The following is a 22827-nucleotide window of genomic DNA, read 5'->3' on the forward strand; positions in this document are numbered from 1 at the left end:
GACTACCATTAGTGATCTGAGTGGAGAACACCGACTACAGGAGTAAGAGGGTGTTTGGCTGTTCTGGGAAGTGGATTGGGTGGCGTAGTGGTTAACGCGTCGGTATGGTATGCCGGAGATCCCGGGTTCGAGTCTCGGTCTAGTCAATCACTTTTTCACTCTTTGTATGTTACTTTAAGTAAAAGCTTTTTAAAAAAAAAAATTCAATCTTAAGTGGTTAAAGTAAGTATAGTTATTAAGAAACTTAGTTAAAAAAAATCTTATGTTTAAAGTGATGTATATTTAACTTTTGAATAGACTATGACAACTTATGTAAAAGCAACTTCTGGTTAAAACTCTGACGATTACTAAATTATTTCGAGTTTTGGGTAGCGACTATTAGTGCAACTCAACGGATATAAAAATATATTATGTTTTCCTTCCACTGCTATTCGAATTAAATTCTAATTACATGGAGTGGTGCTATTCTAGCGAACCGGTTGTTAAAATACTGTTTGTTATATCCAGACATAAACAGAAACATGCATACATAAGCATGACCTAACCAAAAGTGAAAGAAAGAAGCCAGACACATTTGTGAAACCACTTTTGTACTTTTCCCGCATGCTTGCATTGTTGTGAAAACAAGCAACTTAGAATTGTTTCAATTCACTGGGCAGACAAAAATTTGAATGGACGGGCGCCAATAAATTTACTTCGTGCGAACGATAAAGTTTCCTCGTCATGTTAATTAAAGGTTTCCAGATCTTAATTGTTAATTCTTTTGAGTGTTCCAGATTTGTATTGGTAAGAATAAACATTTGAAATTTTTAGACAAGAAAACACTGGTTTTGGGAAAGCTTTGAAGCTACGTGTACACTCTCAGTAACAAAAATACACTATTATGTAGTCTGTCATATGGACTCCCCTTCTTCAAGACGGGTTTTGTTTGAACATGGCGCTACAAATATAATAGAAACAGTTTTTAGTTCGAACCAAGGTAATAAAGTTGGCGTTCCAATCTACAAGGTAAGAATTCTTGTATCTACGTTGTATGGTCTATTTCCTAGACAATTATATGTATGTACCTACCTATACATTTACTCTCTCTCTCTCTAAAATTACTTTTACATTTACTCAAAAGTTATAGCATGGAAACATTGAATAACTGGAAGAAATAACCTATAGGGTAACGGCACCTGTAATCACCACTTTAAAGAGAGAAAATTACTCTTTTTCGCTCTACTGAGAGCACCGTGAATCTTTCGGAGCTAAATCATAGTTGAAAAGACGCAATACTTACTCTACGTTACCATATATGCCATATTATATAAATGGTAATTTTATATAATTTTATAAAGAGTAATTTTCTCCCTTTAAAGTGGTGATTACAGGTGCCTTACCCTATAGGTTATTTCTTCCAATTATTCAATGTTTCCATGCTATAACTTTTTTTTTTCTTCTTTCTTTTTAACCTACATTTAATGTTGTCTTCAACTGGTCTTAGGGATCTTGTTTTAATGTGACCACAACGTATGACCTCAATAAAAGGCTGATTCAATCATTCGATTTTACTAGTAGTATGTGCGTAAAAGAACATGTCTGTCCCCATTAGGAAAAGGTAAACAATGATATATTCAGGGTAAAGGAGCATGTCTGTCACCACTAGGAAAAGATAAACAATGATGTATATAATCTATTAGTTAATACTGTATTTTGCTACTTACAAAGTATCTAAATACTTCCTTCACTTTCTTCCAGCAAAATAAAAGGTGTCAATTATTAGGAACGAACAACAGACTTTATACCGCCACATTTATTATTATTATTATTTTCTTGAACACTACACACGAAAATTTATCCACAATATTATTTTGTTCAGCTCTATGACATCGAGCAACTGATAGTCTCATCTTGGGCAATATTGTAGTTAAATAGAAATTAACATTCAAGACTTTTACACTTTATGTAATTAACCATACTATGAACTAGGGTTCTGTTGTCTCATAATGAACAGCTTAATTAAGGAATACTTCAATCAGTTTCATCTTAATATAGGGGTAAAAGTGAATCTGAAAAGGCATGGAGACGGTAAGTAGCGGCATGACGTCATGTCGTCTCCCTGCCTATCTTTGCCCATTTTTAGGAACTGGGGGCACGCCGTACATATTTTTTCGAGGTGGGGGAACGGCATTCCCCACGTTCCCCCCTCACTTTTATCTCTGCCTTAATACGTAAATGCAGGGGGAGCAAGGATTCACCGGGTCCGGACAGCCCCAAAATAACTTCGTAACTCAACATACATTTGTACTAAATAAAACTACACTTGTTTAATAAGGAAACTATTGATGTAGCATGAAAATTTGATCTTAACACTTCATCTTATAAAAAACAATATAGTTCTATCACTTTTTTCTGAAAATACAGGTGGAAGTATTGTACAATTATCGTCTTTTCGGTTGCAGAACAATATCCGTTCAATACTAAATAGACGTAGTGATTTGTAGTATTAGACTCTCCCCCCCCCCTCAAAGCTTGGACCCCTCCCAACAAAAATTTCTAGATGTGCACCTGCATAAGTGACATGGTTTTCCTACAGCATCAATTTTTAGCTTTACAGATAAATTTGTGTTTCCTCATTTTTCTCGAAAACTACGCATAAGGTTTTACACTCATGCATATCATTTCGTTCAGCACATAAAAATTTATCAATCCGTATATGCATCATTTTTAGACATTTGTTTTCTCGTTAAATGCTACCAATATTTTGGAATTTTGTTGGTGTGTATATGCCGATTCCTTATGGATGTAGTAGTCGCAAATATTTGGTTTTCTATATAATTTGTTTTGATTTGACTTATTATTTTATTAGTCTTCATTCGTCATACATTAAAAATACAATAAAAAACAGTAAAAGTATATAGAAACATACACACAAATTCTATGTTACAGGAAAAAATTTTGAATCAAACGTGGCAGTTGTTAGATATTGAAAAATTAATGTTATTATTACTTTCTAGCTTGGAAGTGAATTTGATTTTCGAGTTATTTTATTGAATTCGAATACTAAATTCTGTAATTCTTCGTCTTTTTTGTACACGTATAACTAATCATTTACATACTTGTAGTAGCTAACGTGTTTGAACTTTCTTGCATTTAAGAATTTTGTTTCTTTCAAAATGGTTCATGACTATCTTTGGTGATAGAAGGAAAACAGGACTACCCATGCCCAAACCTTCAACATGTTTATATATATTATTCTCAAATATAAAATAATTGTAGATAAACATAATTTTGGTAGTTTCATTAGCTGCCACATCATTGGATCTATTGTCCTCTAACCAAATTCAAATGCATTCTATTTCCAAGTTTACAGAAAAAATTAAACATGTTTATACATTTTATTTTCACGTAGTTGGTGGATGTACATAGTTCTAATATTTTCGTAGATTTATTGGCTTCCACATCATTGGATCTGTTATCTTTAAACAAATTCAAATGTATTATGTTTGCAGGTTTAGACAAAAAGAATTAAACATAATAAGAAACAAGGAAAAAGGCTAATAATCACTGCAGAAACAGCAGAGTTTTCTTCTACATGTAAGAAGTGTTTTCAGAAAAACCTTTCTCCATCATCATCATATTAAAATTCATTTTTTTTTAAATTTAAGTGAGTTGATGGAGGAAGGTTCTTCCGAAAGCACTTCTTATATGTAGACGAAAACTCTGCTGTTTCTGCGGTGAGTATTAGTCTTTATGCTTGTTTCTTATTAAATATTATCACCGCTTGCAATATTGTAATAAGAATTAAACAAGTTCATTCATTTTATTTTTACATATAAAGTAGTTGGTGGATAAGCATAATTGTAATACTTTCGTAGTTTCATTAGCTTCCATCATTCGATCTATTGTCCTTTAACGAAATTCAAATGTATTCTATTTAGAAAAAGAGAATTAAACATCGATCTACATTTAACAATGCATTTTTTTTTCTTTTTAAAGACCTTGACTATTATTTGTGAAATACTTGAATTTCTTTATATTTTCCGTTGAACATTTTACTATTGTGTTAGTAAAATGTCTCCTTGATACTATGGGCCAAAGGGAAAAACACACTTCATATACCTTTGGGAAACCAATGGGAGTATTAATCCGTTTCGCTAATTGGTTGTTGATCAATCACGATTCATCTACTAAGCTGTCCACTTTTCTTATTTCTTCATGGAGTATTGACCTCTATATAATCATTATTGATGATTTTAGCTAATAATATATTCGTCCTTCTCTATCATAATGATAGTATGTCCTTTCATTTTATGCACCAAATCATTTCATGAAGCCAATCCCTAAATTCAGTAATTTAAATTTTTTAATTTTAGTTGTTGTTATTTGTAAATGTCATTGGTTAGGAAACTCTGCAATCCTGCAGAAATGTTTGCCCTTTTCATGATGATGGCTTATCTACTGAACTAACGAATTCCGCTAAGGAAGATCCTTTATTCAATATACTAAATTTAAATAATTTTTTTGAAAATATTCGGCATAACTTTGGTACTTACATTACGGTAAAATTTTGTACTTACAGTAATGCATTGGTCAACATCTTTATATTCATAGTTTGCAGCAAGCGTCAATTGCATACTCTGATGCTATACTGTGGTTATGATTTTATTGTTTGATGGTAAATAATCCAATTTTCTATTAACACTTCAGAATTCCCATGTGGCAACCGTATATATCCTAAACTGATATTAATCATGACAATATGTCTGAGTCTATGCTTCATTCCTAATGATTAATTAGTGCTTCTTAAATCAATAACGATTCTATACATTACAGGTGCTAGAATTATCTTACAATCAAACATTTTACCAACAACTACAAGAGATTGCTAAATTCATATTTGTAAGATCACTCTCCTACCGAACGTATTTGCTTATCAGTTAATGTTGTCTTAACATTTCATTTTGTATTACGCATATAATACATTCATATTCTGTACATATTATACTGACAAAATTAAAGTAAGTTAATTAAAATGATGCCTTCAAATATATGTAAACCAAAATTTACACATTTTTCTTTTCTCATTTCGAATTCGAATTTACTGAACTATTCGTCATACCAATAGCCAAGTTTCCATTACTATTACTGGCAGCATTTTCAAGGTACAGATAAGGAAATTGGGATTAGTAGTGGATAAGATAAATGGGAATTAATTACACAAGTACTAAATATGGAGACTAGCAAATTATGAAATGTAAATACAGCCATGATGTAGTTTTCACTGTAAAATTTCACAAAATATCTTATACTGCTGTACCATTTCATTTCTTGTTCAGAGTACTCACGCTGAAGGTTAATTTTAATACCTTTGTAACAATGATATCTTCACAGTTTGAAAGTATATCTATCCTGTTAAATATTAATGGTCTAATAACTAATACTAAATTGTAATGGTATTACTTTTATTTTTATTTTGTATTTCGCTACAACCTGCCTTCGTAAAGATGATTAATCAACAAAAGTAAAGCTATTGCAAAATTAACAATTCACCTATCGATTATCTGCAATTTCTTAGGACTTCAATGTTAAAACTAAAACAATAACTAATTCGCATATATATAACCCATAATAAATATGAGTGCGAATGATAAAATTGTTAACTTCAATACTGTTAGATAAGCATATCCAACGCATACGCACAGCGTTGCCACACTGTCAATTAAAAGTAACATTCAACAAAATATGTCAGTGATAGCTTCTTTACAGCACGCCAATATACAATCATGTTATATTTGCTTCCTTTTACATTATGTTGAACACAAACAAATCTACTACTTTAATACAAACAAACATCTCTTATGAGAACTAAAAAGAATAGAAAACTTGATTTTTTTGGTCAACTATCGTAAACTGCACAATGACAATTGAGATTATTTTAAAAATTCATTTCGTTACTTCGCCATTATAGATAAATGATACAAGGTTCTTCTTGCTGCGGCTTCCTTAGACTCTTCGAATGATTTTCCTGAAGCAAGTACACACGTTGGCACTACAGTCGGGATTGACACCAAAGTAAGTATCTCGCCTAAACGTAAATGAGAAAATATGAGTTATAATAATAATAATAATAACAACAACAATAAAGACATCACCGAATATATGGAACAAGACCGTACATCTGAATCCTAATAGAAAAAAAAACCTGGAGGTAGTAAGTAAGAAAAAACTCAATTTGCTTGTTTTATTCACGGTTTACTTTGTTTGTTCCTTTAAAAGTAAAATTACAATTCCGAGTTAACATAATACTATGTACTGAAACTACATATTTTTAATGTAATATTTTAATCATTATTTATCGAATTTTTAATTTTGAGATAATTGGATGTGGGATTTTGCTTTGGGGTAACAGTAGCCAAGCACATGATGCCCTAGGTTTGCAAAAGAAAGCCATCAGGATTATCGTTGGAACACATGATAAAGAACACTATAAACCACTATTTATCAGGCTTAAGATAATGACGGTAGTTAATTTATATATTTATCAAGTGCTACTTTACACTAAGCAAAACCCTGAAAATATGACACCTAGGGATGAAGTACATATAATACTAGATGGTGTAAGAAAATTGATATACCCTTTACTAGATTATCGAAGATCAAAAATAGTTATTTAGTATTAGGACCGAAGCTGTTTAATAATTTAACAACCTCCATACAGCAGCTACCGTTAAAGGTTTATTATATATATACTCGGCAAATCCATATTACTCAATTCAGGAGTTCAGTGAATGTGAAGAAACTGTACCGCAGTTTGTAGTGTCCTTTTATTTCAAATATTACTAGACTGCTTGGTATAGTATTAACCAGCAACTGAATGATGTTATGACTTTTTTTCTTATTCATATCTATATACAGAAGCGGCGATTAGGGGGGAGCATGAGGAGGCAGTTTCCCCACTTTTTTGAAGTAACCCCTTAATGTACATAGTTTCATTTGGGAATGTAAAGTTTTTGTATGGATTACTGGTTCACAGAAAAAAATGGTGCCATACTTTACCGTTGCGTAAGTACGTATTAGTTATTTGTCTTGCCATGGAGTTAAGAAAGCTACAGGAATTACAATTTAATTGCCACGGAATGGCCCAAAAATTACTTACTGGAGCGCAACAATTCAAGCGTCTTTCATGTCTTCTTACAAGGGTTCGATATGTTAGTCAGCCACTTTGAAACTAATTGAGAGAACATTTCGAAGAAAGAAAGAAAAAAAAAAAAAAGAGAGAAAAGAAAAAAACTTTCAAGTATTCTTTAATTGCACAAAAATCATTGTTCCTAAACTGTCATTATTCATTATTATGATTAATAGTATCCTTTCTATTTATTTGCTATGCAAATTTGTTATTAAATAATCTGATCACACAATTTTCCAGACAGAATTATAAGATGTTTATCAGCAAGGAATCAAATCTGTTCTTACACCTTCGTTGTTTAAAAGTACAAAGGGCTAGTACCTACTTGCGTTGCTCTTGTCAATTTACTTAATAAAATATGAAATACGATATACGCTATTTTAACTGAAAAAGATAGTACCCTATTAGTTATACACCATTTCGTCAAAGTGTTAGAAACAACCAGGAAAACTAATATTGATATACAAATATTCAGATTATTTCTTGCCCCCCAACTTTTAACGTCCAATCACCGCCACTGTCTATATGTATATCTCATTTGGACGTTGTTTATTGTTTGTAAAGCTCAATGACAATAAAATATTCTATTTTATTCTATTCCATTCTTAATGTCAAAGAAAATTTGTTATAAACACACCAAATGTGTTCAGTTCATTGCAAACAAAATAATACTTTCCCACCTAGAGGAACTGTATTATCAATATGACAGTAGTAAAATAAGCTTTATAAAATTACATAAATAATTGTACATGTAATATCTTTCTGAATGCTGCTCCTTCAATCTTTGGGACTAAGTATGTATAACTTAAATAAAAATAAGATTTGATCAAACTAAACATGTTGCTAGTAATTTCCGTTACAGTTAGCAACTTTTGTTGTGATTGGATGAATCTGTTTTGATGAGCCAATCAGTGTTCAGAACCATTTTCCAGAATCCTGTTATGTTTGGGTGCAATTCTCTCTTGTTTTTACAGTGTCTGATGAAGCCAATATATTCAGTTAGTTGGCGAAACTGTCACACATTTATTATTTTTAAATAGACCTTCAGTACTCCTCGTTAGCGGAATCTCTATATGAGTTATACAACGCAGCATGCATTAATGTGTGCAGTAGGAAAGACGTTTAAGTTGGGGAATAGGAGCCCTCTACGATTTTCAAAGGGGACGGACATATTGTGAGTGTTAATTGGAGTATCTGTATCCTAAACTGCCAATGTTTTAGCTTTATCGAGAACAATAGTATTAAAGGTGACGACACTATACAGATATCATGATGAGACACCATCAGAGATGAGTTATTGTGGACGGAAACCAAGAAACATTGAGGGAGACTGTCGAAAATGCGCAGAGATAATGCGACATAACTGACTACAGAACTCGATTAGTATCTAGGAAGACCTGTTTCTGCAATCACAATCCAAAGACGCGCATAACTTCAACATTCGTGTTGATTTCCAAACCTTTGATCACCTCTGCCATCGCGATGAGGGGAAGAATGGTGCCAGGAACAATAAGCATATACTGCCGATGATTGAAGACTATCATCTGATTTATATCATGGGTTTATATGTGACGAACGCCCAAAGAGGCGTATGCAACGGACTGCCTACTTCCTACCGTTGGTCCTGTTATTGTTGTTGAAGGAAGTACTGTCAATAATAAGTAAACAATTTAAGTAACCAAGTGAGGCCTATGTAAAACCTTCTTCCTTCTCTCCAAGACTTGCTTAGAGGTTCTGGCAGTTCATTTCATTAGAACAAGAGGTAGAATATGTTAGAATTTCAATCCAAATTCAAGTTGGGGACCATAACGAAGCCTACTAGAGTTAGATACTATCTCGTCACGTTAATTAAATTTGAAACAATTATCCGAGAACTTAAATATACTATTATTTCTCATCAAACTAATTTACTAGATAGAATATCGCAGTATACTTGTTCCTGTAACCAAGCAACAAACACGTGGATACAGTACACACAAAACAGGTTAAGAACATCAGTCATGGCATTGTCAAAAGCAGATAAGCAGTAGTTGAGCTTAGTAACATATGCTTAATGTACAGGGTATTGTCCTTTACGTATTGTGATTTTCTCCGGCCAATGGGAAGGGGTGGAAGGAAGTCTCAATCGATGGGATGAAAGCTAGGAGAATCGTGTCACTTGCCTCCAAGTCGTTGGAATATATACATCTCGCATAAAGTGTGTTTAGTGCTCGCGTAGAGAGCGAAAATGCAAATGCGAAATTGAGCAGCGTTATGCCATCATATTGCCGTTAAATTGAACAAATTCGCTACGGATTCTTTCCATATGATTGAAAGACGAAGCTGACTCCAGTGAAAAAAAAAAAAAAAAAAAAATCAAAGATGGCCAGGGCAAAGATCGAGGACGAACAGCAGATTGTGTCTGCGGGACAAACAGTGAACGGAAATTTCACGCAGATGTGCTCGAACGTCGTTAACTGTGAGGTAGGTACTGGTCAAACACAACATTGCAACACTGTCCCAACCATCCTACAGTCCAGATCTGGCTCCTCTCTCTTCAGATCTCTTTTTGTTCTCTTGCACCAAAAAAGTCGGAAAGAATATTGTTTTGGGATGACTGGTGCTGTTCAAGCGTCTTCGACGACGTGCTTGAACAGCATTGCGGTTGCCAACTTCCAAGATGTGTATGAAGACCGGAAAAAGCGCTGGCAACGGTGTATTGATGCAGGAAGGTAATATTTTGAAACATATTAACTTACTGTACATACACAGTGCGTCAATTTGAAATCAAGACTGGAGCTGCAGAAAAAAAGAGAGTAAAAATAGAAAGTTTGTTACCTTGGATCATTCAAAGTACGACCCTTCTGTATCCATACATCGTTGTGTACTGGCCGTCAGTGCATAGAAGGATTGCTGGAATTCCTTTCATGGAATGGTGTTAAAAACCCTTGCCATAGATCTCTTGGTGGCCGTTACGTCATCAAAGTACGAACCTTTCAGTGCAGATTTGAGTACAGGAAATAGAAAATAATTGCACGGGGCCAGATCTGGTGAATAGGGAGAGTGGGGTAACACACAAATCCTTTTTTGGGACAAAATGTCTTGCACAATCACTGTCATATGACTTGGAGCATTTCCATGGAACAGACGCCACTGAACATCACCCTGATACTCGTGCCTCACACATTTGATACGTTGCAGAAGCCACTTCAACACCTCAAGGTAAAATGAGGCATTAACTGTCTGTCCTGTAGGTACAAATTCCTTATGCATTATGCCCTTACTATCGTGAAAAATAATGAGCAAAAGTTTGATTTTGGATTTTGAATGGTGCAGTTTTTTTTTTCATTTTTTTCCTTATGGAGAGTTAGGAGACTTCCACTCTGCAGTCTTGACGTTTTGTCTATGTCATCATCATCATAGGTATTCTGCCTTTATTGGCAGGTCACTTGCCGCAGCTGAGAAGCTTCCATGCTCCACGGTCCTCCGCTAACCTTCTCGTCTTCGCGTATGATCTTTCTGTGTTAATATCATCCATTAATTGTAGTCTCCTTCGCCCCCTCCCCCCTCCCTCTCTTTCCCGCCACCATACCCTCTAGGACGTCCCTCATGATACAATCTCTTCTTAGGCAATGTCCCAACCAGTTTCTCTTCCTCTTCCTAATAATATCTAAAAGTGTTCTTTTCTCACCCACCATTTCTAACACTCTCTCATTCGTTTTCCGCTCGACCCATCTAACTCTTTCCATTCTTCTCCATACCCACATTTCGAAGGCTTCCAGTCGATTTTCGTCACCCTTACGCAATGTCCACGTTTCCGCCCCATACAGCACAACACTCCACACGAAGCATTTTATGAGTCTTTTTCTCAACTCTTTGTTCAAGGTCCCACAAAACAGACTTTTCTTTCTTTTAAAGGCTTCTTTCGCCATTCCTATCCTTGCTTTTATTTCACGTTCGCATTTTATGTCATTACTAAGAACACTACCCAGGTATCGAAAACTATTCACTTGTTCTATTTTCTCCCCTCCTACTTTTATATTTGACACAGACCCCTTCGTTCCAATCACCATGGCTTTTGTCTTTCTAACATTTATTTTCATCCCATATTCTTCAAAGCCCCTTCTCATTTTTTCTAACATTTTATTGATTTTCTTTTCAGATTCTGCAACAAGCGCCATATCGTCTGCAAATCTTATGCATCTAATCATTCTTCCTCCTACCGAAATGCCATCATCATGTAGGCTCTTTTTCACTATCTCTTCTAGATAGACATTAAATAGTGTTGGCGAGAGGCAGCATCCTTGTCGAACTTCCCTTCCAATTGCACTCTCTTCCGTCAGTTCTTGCCCTATCCTAACACTTACTTGTTGGTTCATGTATAAGTTTATTATGAGTCTTCTATCTTTCCATTCCAACCCTATCTTTGTTAGAACTCCCAACAACAATTCCCAATTCACGCGGTCAAAAGCCTTTTCTAGATCAATAAATACAACATACACCTCTTTCCCTTTTTCTATAAATCTTTCACCGATCACCCTTAATAATCCAATAGCATCTCTTGTGCCCTTGCCTCTTCTGAACCCGAACTGCTCTTCCTCAACATCTTTATTTGTTCTTCCATATAACCTTCTGTTTAGTATTCGGAGCAGAATTTTAGCTGCATGAGATATGAGACTAATAGTTCTATAATCCTCACATCTCTTTGGGTTCGATTTCTTAGCCATCGGTATCATGATCGTTTTCAGAAAGTCTCCTGGCCATTCTCCTGTTTCATATATTTCATTGCATAGTCGCCACAATTCTTTCTTTCCCTTGTCTCCTATATTTTTAATGAATTCAATTGGTATGTTATCTATTCCTGTTGCCTTTCCATTCCTAATCTCGGATATAGCCTTTTCAAACTCATCCCGAAGAATACTAAAACCTTTATCATCCTCACCTACTTCATTTTCCACTTCAACATTTAGGCTACACGGTCTATCCCTACTCTCATATAAGTCTTCAACGTATTCTTTCCACCTTCCTATGACCTCATTTCTCTCGCTGACTACCTTCCCATTCTTATTTTCTACTGCCATCATGATACTCCCTTGTTTCCTCCGAAATTTCATAGATTTCACCTCCTTGTACATTTCCTCATATTTCCCAACTCTTTCTAATTCTTCTATGTCCTCGCATTTTCTTTTGTAAAACTCTTCCCTCGCTTTGTCTGTTTCTCTTCGTAATGCATTATTTAACTTTCTATACATCTTTCTGCCCTCTTCTGTATCAACCTGTTTCCACATCTTCCTCTCCCTCATTTTCTGCAACATTTGCTCTGTAACCCATGGTTTCTTAGCAGTTTTGTGTTCGCGGTAACCTACTGCTTCTTCTGCAGCCTGCTGTAAGCAACGTTTAATATGTTCCCACCGTGCGTTACTACCTGCGCCTATCCTTTTCTCGTTTGAACATTTTTCTTCGAATTTTTCAGCGAAAAGATTTCTTATTTCCTCGTTTTTCAACTTTTCAGTATTCAATACTTTGTTACCTACTTTTCTTCTGCCTACATTTTTCAGTTGAATATCTACTTCGGCCAGCACAAGATTATGATCAGAGAAAATATCAGCCCCGGGAAGGGTCTTCGCGTTCTTTAAGCTATTCCGATACCTGTCCTGAATCATAACATAGTCTATCTGATATCTTCCGCCGTCTATTGGTGATTTCCATGTATATCTTCTTCTCTTGTGCTGATTGAACCAAGTGTTCCCAATTACTAGTGAATTCTGTCTACAGAAATTCACCAGTCCCTCTCCCCTTTCATTTCTTTCGCCTAAACCATATTTGCCTACGATACTACCTTCCTGTTTTTCTCCCACAACTGCATTGAAAATTTTGTCTATGGGTCCTATTGAAAAACCCATGTCTCATCTCCAGGAACGATAAAAGGAGGAAGTTAGGATTCGTATTGGCGGTTGTAGTCAATTGTGGGCATAGACCTTTCTCTTGTTGAGATCGTGGGTTATTATTTGTCGCACAGTTTCTTTCTTCACGTGCAACTCCTCAGCAAGGATTCAGTGTCGCATTTCGGTCTTCCGTGATCAGTGTCCTCACTTTCTTCACCAATTCCTGTCTTCTCATTGTCCTTGCTGCACCCGAATGTTCGTCGTCTTCAATTGACTCCTGTCCCTCCCTGAAACGCCTGTGCCATGCACATACACGCGCACGGGGTGACCCCATACACTTGCTGCAACATTTGATACATTTCTGTAGCAGTATTATCCAGACGGGCACAAAACTTGATATTCGTTCTTTGTTCCATGTTGAACTCACGACGCAACTTAGCTACATTTGTTTACACTCATCAGGCTCACACACGTAATTACCAGTCAAGATCAATGCACTTAGTATTAGTTACTCATAAAACATTCCTGTTTTGTTTACACCACAGTTCACTTGGATAGCTGCGTCACATGCTGAGGAAAAAATCAGTCTTGACTTCAAATTGCCGCACTACGTATATCTTCAATACATTTTTTGTTGTGACTTTAATCCTGATACTATTGGACAAACCATATATATTTACAAATAGCAACATCATCAGCTTCTACTACACAGCACCTAATTGAAGTCTATTAAATACACTACTAATCAGTCTTCGTTTTCGAATCATTATTTATCACGTCGACGTTTAAATATTCTCCGTCCATTTATTACTATATAAACTATATATACAGTTACTTATTTCAGCTAGAGAACAATGTAAAGAGCTCTTTATAATGCTAGCTTAACAAATGGGATACGTTAATATTGCTCATTAGAAACATTGTCGTTCTTACTCCAAATGTGATATCGTGCAAATATTAACTGCTGGATAAGAATTTAGCAAGCAAACAGTATTTCAAGCCCTCTTAATCATCGAAAAAATTACGGAATTAGGAATTGAATTTCTGAGCTTTCGGCATTTATGGCTACTTTTGCCCGTCATGTATGAGGGATGTCCTTCGGCGATCACACTACCATGGAAAAAGGGAAAGGAAGAAAGCAGCCGGGGACGTTTTTATATTAGGTACCATTCCGCCATTGGCCTGATGGGGATGAGGAAATCCTCAGTCCAGATGACTATCCTAAAAAGGCTTTTCCACCTTTCCGATCAAGTATCCTTACCGAGAATAAAACATGAAACCGCTTGCACTAAAGGCGAGAGTGTTAGCGATTACATGACGCAAAGCTACTATCTGAAAAATAAACCTCTAGAGCTTCTCATATTTTCCGCTACATTTTTGATCACAAAAATTACAATTGATACCTAACTATTTCTAAGCAATAAGCAGAGTTCTTAATATTGTTTCGTTGTGAATAATTTATTTTGTAGGATTATTTCGAATAAAACTTTTCACTCATTACAAGTTGATTAATAAAAAAATATAGGATATGATAGTTTTTAGAAAAGAAAAGAACGACAAAATTTTATGGTGCAGAAACACAACCCCGTTATCTAAGTTATATATTCGTTTATCATGTATATTATACACGATAGAATGGAAAACAATTACCACAGAATATAATACAAAATATTAAGAAATCAATCAATTTAGATCACAATAATAAATAAAGGAAAACGATGCACAATTAACAATTCACACATGAAGCTAGAAAACAATAACAGAAAACACCTGTGATAAGGCTTGCCTTATCACATATGGTACAGCAAGGGACACTTCTGGATGTACACCCGTATGGAAATTTACGGCAAAATTATACCTCCCAGAAGTGTTTGTTACTGCACAAATCAATAATAATGACGCAATCTTCCAAGATGACAATGTTCCACTGCACACAAAGCCAAATCAATTCTCCGACCTGAACATTTATGGTCAGCCTTAGAGCAGTGAATCCAGTGCAATTTTAGATGTACGTACAAAATTTAATAAAACCCAATTTTGCCCAATAAAACGCAATTTTATCCAATAGAACCCACTGGACTGATTTATTTTATTTTATTTTTTTAAACTGGATTATTCACAACCCTATGTATTATAGCCTAAAGGTGACCAAACGCCGAATGAATCAGATAAGCTGGATTTTGTTAAGATGTTTATGTTTTCTGTAGCTAGCTAGTTTTATATTTTCTCTGTATTAGATTTCTCTGTCAACTTGGAACTCACTTTTGCATGGCTCAGCAGAATGAGGGAGATAAATGTCAGCCGCATGTGTGAGAAAGAATGTTCTTAAACAACGCATTCCTTGTCGCATCCTCTTAAACAAGTGTCCTTTTTTACCTCGGTAATTGTGCTTTTTGCTAAAATAAACATAAACATCCAAAATAGCGGACATTGATGATGATGTTATTTTTAGTAGCGTCCGTGAAAAAAAAAAAAAAAAAAGCAATAAACGGTAGTAGGTGTTTCCTTCGCAACTTCTGCGTACTTTTATTTCTGTCACCCAAGCTTTATATTATAATTATTTACTACGATCTAATGTCCATGGAATTGTAGAAGATAGCCATTGCTATAATATAAGCCCACAGTGATAATTGGAGAAGGAATTATCGTATTTAGAAAAAAAAGTTATATTTTTATCTTTCCTATTTTTCTACTAGACAGAAAACTATACAAAATTGTGATTGTAGAAAATTTTGGTTCTTTGTAACTACAAATATGTAAAAACCTAGAGAATCGGAAAATAAGAGCTAAGCCAATAAATAATTCCCTCTAACATTCTGTAAACGAAGGCAAAATTTGAATGCAGTTCTCCGGGCTTTGCACTAGATATAAAATTTCTTTACTACAGTACAGGTCCCAGATTTGGATAATGAGAGGCATGTATGAATTTTCTCATCATCTCCTTTAGAGACAACGCAACCAGCCAGAAAAGGGAAGCAGCCACCTTGATTTTTAAATATATTACATGACCTATGCCACCTCATGCATTGATCACTACCTATAGTAATTCAATCATGAAATGTAAATATTTTTTTTAATGTATAAGTGTATACTGAAGAAGCTTCAGAGTGGAAATTAAAAGTGTATCCTTCCATGTATATCCACTGGCGCAAATCCCGGGGGAATGAGGGGGACATGTCCCCTCCAATCTTGGAACTGAGGGGAACTGTCCTCCCAATAATAAGATTTAAAATGTGTTTTTTGGGGAGAAATGTGATGATTTGTGTCCGATTGGCACAAAGGAGTTAGATGACATTGATGTCCTCCCAGAATAAGCCTCAAATCTGTCCGCCTACCAATGTTGAAGAAAACTCTACTCCCCTGATCCTCCACAGGATTGCTTTTTTTTTAATTTCATAAATATTTTGAATATAGCTTAAAATAATAATAATAATAATATGCGAACGTCTTACTCCCCTTCCCCCCAATGTTGAAGACTGATTTGCGCCGCTGGTTATATCTACAATATTTCGACTCAACATCGTCAGACTTGTTCACGAAGAAAGATTGAGGTTTCAAAGGCAGAGAAGGACAAAATAAAAATTTTTAATTTTTCTCTGTTAAAAGTGACAGATTAAGACGAATGATAGGTATTCAGTTTTGCAACTATCATTAGCGACAACTGTGATTATTGTTAATGTATAAATGGCATAATTATAATTTAAACAATACCAATAAACATATTGGTTGGTGACACTGAGTACCTACATTCATCATCTAACATACAAGTTTAAACATAGTGATCATTAGAATTTTATTATTTTTGACGGTACAAATTTGAAACGTTCATTTGATACTTTTTTTTTTCTCGAATCTTTTAAACGCTCATGCTTACGAAATGAACAAGGTTCAAAAGTTGACGACGTACGAGTAAATAGAATATATATAAAACTGCTTTCTTGTGTTGGATTTTCAGCGAGTATGTCGATTGGAGTTTCACGTTCCTTTCAGCACCGACACTATAAGAGACGTGGATCTTACAGTTTAATGTGAAATCCGAACTACATGAACTCCCATTGAGAATGACCCTGGTTCTCCCACGTGGAAAACGTGTGCATATAACGAATCCTGGTACTATCTCGTTTGATGTTTTCACTTGTAAAGATCACCTTATTGATCAAAAGTTCGACATCATTGTTACAGACGAGGGAAAATAATGCACCTAGAGGTAAAAATCAGTTGGTGCAAGTATCAGCAATTTTTGCCCAAACATTTTGTCACACCTGATGAAGGTTGTAGTTTCAGAACACAATCAAAGACTTATTTTGCCCTTAACAAGTAAAGTTCTTACCTTGATTTGTAGATGGAACAACTTCATAATCAACAGAAAGTTGTAATTCATCAATTACGGCTTCTAAATATGACACTGGATCCACAATTGAAACAATGTCTTCATCCTAGGTATAAAAAATGCGTTAATTACGTAATCGTAACACAAAATATTACTTTTTAAATAGATTTTGTGATGAAAATAACAAAAAGTATTTTAGATAACTGTAATTTATCTAATACAGTTACTTAGATGAATAATCTCGGTTTAGAACATTTTAAAAGGATATTATATTAATTAAAACATGTAAACTTCCATGCAATTTATGTCAAATCATATCTAAAACACGTTAAATTTTACTTATCAGCAAACTTGTGAAAATAGTGTAGTAGCTTTCAATTGCTTTCCACGCCACAGTATTTCTCAGCCACTTAAATCATCTTGGTAGCGTTCGGGATTAATATCAATGTTGCCATAACAGTCACTTTGATTTTCCCACCCTGACTACTGGAAAAACTGCTGCCTTCTGTCAGGCACTTTTCGTTTGACTACTTTAACTTAGACCAATTTGGCATGGTTGACTTCAGGTAGTAATTTACCACCGACGTAGCTCTGAACTTCACTGCACCACGCACTCCTCCCATCTGACACACAAAGCGTCTGCATGATGATGGTGTCTATCGCGGCTCATAAGACATACATGTAATCATGGCATACCATTTGCTAATAAAACCCATATTCTAAAACCATCATACGCTGAAATAATAAATCTAAATACAGTATTATATTTATAACAACTTATGTCTAACACTAAATATTTGAAAACTGTTTGTTGACTTCTTAATTAGTTTCTCAATGGTCTTCGAGCGCCCTGTGCGTCACTGGTAGAGCCCTTACCTCTGGTGTGTGCGATCCCTGGTTCGATTCGCGGACAAGTAAGTTTGTTGTGGACAACATCGTGGCCGCGGGTTTTCTCGAGGTACTCCCGTTTCCTTCAAGCAATTCTTCCATCATCATTCATTTGTCTTAATCATTCGTCTCGCTTAGCCTAACGGGCATAATCGTGGGGCGTTAAACTAAAATATTTCGTTTCATTTCATTTCTAAATGGTCTTTTTCACCTATTTCACTTATTCCGACCACTATATTTTTCAAGCGATTAAGCCTATCATTTCGTTCCCAAAACGCAAGTAGTAGGACGGCGGGAACATTATTTATCTTTCGAGAAACTAGACATAGTGTCGTTCTTAATTTATTTCAGTGGTTTCCAACCTTCTCCGACTGATGATAGACTTTACTGAAAGCCCACGACAACACGACTCCTTTGTTTGGTTTTTCATGTACACTTAGGAACAATATTAACTATAGGTTGGAGTTATCATTTCTTATACCTCCAAACTATATTTAATATTGTTTCTGACTGTACAATACTATAAGCCTGTAAATTTCTATAAAATAGTGACTCTATATAGTACTGAGAACTGTTGCTGGTGCTGGAGGCCATGGATGATACACTTTGTATCAAAATTGATTTTAACTATTATTAAATGCATCATGATTTTTAAATTCTAAAATTTATATACAGTCCGTCTCAAAATTGATTTTAACTATTATTAAGTGCATCATGATTTTTAAATACTAAAATTTCGCAACACACCTTATGACTGCGAGGCACACCGGTTGAGAACGACTCCCTTATATCTGTGTATAAAGGAATTAATTCTACAAACCTGTAACTCTGAAAGTTTTTTGCTGTCTAAAGACTTCAATAGCAAGTGGAACTCGGATATCTTTGTGTCTAAAGGTCCGTCCCTCAATTCTTTACTTTGGGTATATTGACGTATGGCTTGATCAAAGTGTTCAAGTTTCTGTTTTGAAAGAAAAAGAAAAGAAAAGTATTATACATGAAAAGAAAATACACAGGTTGGACAAAAAAATCTAAAACGTTTGCAAAAGTGTGAAAATCATACCTAGTATGGTATGGGGTCTCCTTTTGCGTCCAAAACAGCTTGGATCCGACGTGGAATGGACGTATGCAGCTTCTGAATCGTTGTGTGTGGAATTTTGTACCATTGTTCCTCCAAAACTTGATCCATTTCCTTAAGGGATGCTGATGGAGGGTCATGAGACCGAACACGCCTTTCTAATTCAGACCACAATGGCTCAATGACGTTCAGATCTGGTGATTGTGGGACCCAGGGGAGGCGCGATAGCTCCTGGTCATGCTCCTCAAACCATGATTTCACTGTTTTTGCAGCGTGACAGGGTGCCAAATCATCTTGGTAGATGCCATCACCATCAGGGAACAATTTGGGCCATGGGTAGAACCTGGTCGCCCAAAATGGCCTCATACGCCTTAGCATTCATCATTCCATGCAGGGCTATGATAGGACCTGCAGAAAACCACGATATCACTGCCCATACTGTAACAGAACCACACCCATGATTTACAGTTGGGAGCAGACAGTCTGTATCATAGGCTTGCGACGGTGTTCTCCATACGTAAACACGACCGGTTGTTGGAAACAAAGTGAAGGTCGATTCATCGGACCACATTACGTGTTTCCACTGCTCATGAGTCCACACCTTGTGATCCTTGCACCACTGGATACGCCTCTTCGCATTTACTGCTGTGACCAGAGGTTTGACGATAGCGGCCTTGCCATGAATTTTCATTTTATGAAGTTCCCGTCGCACTGTTTTCGATGAAACTGGGTTCTGTAGGCCGGAATTGAGTTCAGACGTAATTTTCATTGCAGTGGTCTTCTTTTTAGCTGCTACAATCCGTTTTAATGCCCTCCGGTCCCTATCTGACAGGACTGTCTTTTGACCACTGTTGTGCTTTGCAGACGTCGTTTGCCCATTAATTGTGTATGCCCTCGTGACATTGGACACAGTACCTTTCAATACCCCCACAATGTTCGCCACTGTTGCCACTGCAGCTCCAACCAGACGAGCATCAACGATCATGCCTCTTTGGAAGTCTGTCAGGTCGCCCATTTTACCGCTCCAATTTCACACCACGACACTCACAGGTGAACTGGTTACTGCTGGCGGAAGAGGAAGGTCCACATGACACATTGAAAACAAAAAACGATCGGCAACCGCAACACGTATTGTACAGTGGAGAGCCAAACTTACGTGCCCTGTATGAAGTGTTTTTAGATTTCCTTTTTTTTTTTTTTTTTTTTTTTGTCAATCCCCTCTGTCATAGATTGGTTGATGAAACTTATACACAATTTCATTTTACAATGTATGATGTTCACATTTCTTTTCTTAATTATTTCTTATTCAACTTCATTTTTTTTTTTTTCATCATGTTTTTCTGACGCACGATTAGGAAATTATCACTAAGTGAAAAGAAAGCAGATAAACACGAATACTTAAGTCATAAATAAATACACATCTCACTAACTAAAAGTTTAAAAATTTTCACATAATTTTTTCACACACTGCTAGTGTTATCTACTTCGTGTAAACAACAGAAAATCCAGCACAACATAACATTATTATCGTTTGTGTCGTTTCGAATTAACCATGAAATTCAAGTCACACCAATAACAGAAAATATATGTGTGGCACGCGCCCGTTTTTCTTATACACAGCTTTGATTAAAGCTTTAGGATATCGCGCTACCTAATTAAATATTCGTACGTGTGTCATTATCAACAAATTGACCATAGAAATGCCAGAATGTATCAGGAAATGCGAAATGCTAAATGAGACCACTGAAGGCACTACTAAGTTCACCAGTGGTTCCATCTTAATAATTGTGTTTACCATACCAGCAAAAATCCTTCTGAACTTGGAAAATTCTCGTGTAGGCATATATATAGTGCAAGTCTAACGATAAATATGTGTAATTAGTAGTACAAAGCAACATTTATTGAAAGATAGTGAATTTGATAGTAAGCCAATGACAGAATTGGTAACATGGTCATCGTGATATGATTGACGAGACTTTGATCTTTTAAACCCCCGAAATGGGAGAAGTGTTGATGAATACCTTTACAAACTGAATATGTGTTTAATTCTTTATAAAATCGAATAAATAGAATTAACGTATATTAATCCTTATGTGCAAAGATAAGAAATACAAAAAGTGAAAAATGTGAACACCAGAAAGGGTGCTTCGACGATATACGGAATATTATAGTTAACCTGAAGTACGAGAAAAGACTCGTTTAAAATCACTTTCAAAATACTCATAAATGAGATAGAGACTCATTACAAATCTTCATTTTAAGATTTTTTTTCTTTTCTTTCCATTCGTCAAATTTGTATATTAAACTTATTAACAAATTTATTTTATTTTTTACCAAAAGCTAAATAAAAATGTAATTTCATTTTTTACTTTTGAGCATGTCTATTAATAACATATATAAATATAGGTGTATGTACTACTACATTACTATTATGCAATTTCGTATGTGAATTGACCTATGTAAATGTATACTTATTGCATGTTTATGAAATTCTGTGTCTTAATTTCTTAGTAAATGTAATAAATGTTCGCTAAGTTGTAATCAGTTTCTTTCTCTTAAAACTATTATTACCCATGTTAATACGCTGTCCTGTATGTAAGTCAGTGTGTGTGAATGAATAATAAATTTAGTCTTAAGTAGTAGTATTTAATATTGATTTACTGTGATAATATCAATAATAAGTGTGTAATAGCATCTCATATGTATTAGTGTATGACGAAGGTTATGAAAGATAACTGATTCTAAAGTAGTTTAAATCGGCTCTAGGAGAACGCCTAGATAGCAGGATGAGCCAGAATAACGACAGTATTCTCAGAAATCTCGAAACTTCTATTTGTGGAAAATATACACTTTGACTTTTTTTCTTGGCTGATTCAAATGCGTGTTCGATCTCCGTTTTACAAGTTCGAATACTGGATACTTATTATTCATAATTTTGAAACAATACACAACAATTAAATTAAAACTTCTCGTCACCTGGGTTGGGTTAGGGCAACTCCCACTTGTGCAGTTGCCTGGATCCAGGTCGGGGTTGTATGAGGGAACATGTGTCTTTTCGGGATCACTTCATAATTGATCCTCAACTAATAACTTTCAAATATAAATCACCTTTTAATAACTACTCAAGTTCCTTTACCATGTATCCATAATTATCCATTAATCCTTTATCCCTAGTTCCTTTTTCTTTCCTCCTTTTCCTCTTTCTTTTTTCCTCCTTTCTCCTACCTTCTTTTCTTCCTCACTCTTTCTTTCCTCTTTCTAATAGAACTGAAGTGGGGTCGTGACTGGGAGTTGTCGCTATTGACACGGTCATAAAATTGTTTCGAAGTTTCTCTTCGGAAGTCCGATATGAATTAGCTAATACTTAAAGCATACATAGGAATTTCAAGTATTTTCAAAATTCATTTATTTAGTTTTAATTCCGTATTTGATTCAATTGCAAGAAATTATAAGATTACAAAGCAAAAGCTAGCGACACCACTTTTTTCCCAGTCACAAT

The 22827-nt window shown here is 35.3% G+C and overlaps 1 protein-coding gene across 5 annotated transcripts in view; it reads right to left on the bottom strand.

Annotated features, from left to right (window-relative positions):
• Positions 1-1669: 1669 nt before the first annotated feature.
• Positions 1670-22827, bottom strand: part of LOC145668068 (protein Loquacious-like) — a 136959-nt gene continuing 115801 nt past the window's right edge. For all 5 annotated transcript variants that reach the window (XM_081735571.1, XM_081735574.1, XM_081735573.1 and 2 more), the window contains exons 6-8: positions 19074-19211; positions 17366-17471; positions 1670-6070 (exon numbers count right to left, since the gene is read on the bottom strand). In XM_081735571.1, the coding sequence (XP_081591697.1) occupies positions 5937-6070; positions 17366-17471; positions 19074-19211 (378 nt within the window). In that variant the 3' untranslated portion in view covers positions 1670-5936. The remainder of the gene's footprint in view (positions 6071-17365; positions 17472-19073; positions 19212-22827) is intronic.

This window comes from Thermobia domestica, chromosome 13 (genome assembly GCF_964235325.1).
Source record: "Thermobia domestica chromosome 13, izTheDome1.hap1.1, whole genome shotgun sequence".
In the NCBI taxonomy this organism is placed as follows: Eukaryota; Metazoa; Arthropoda; class Insecta; order Zygentoma; family Lepismatidae; genus Thermobia; species Thermobia domestica.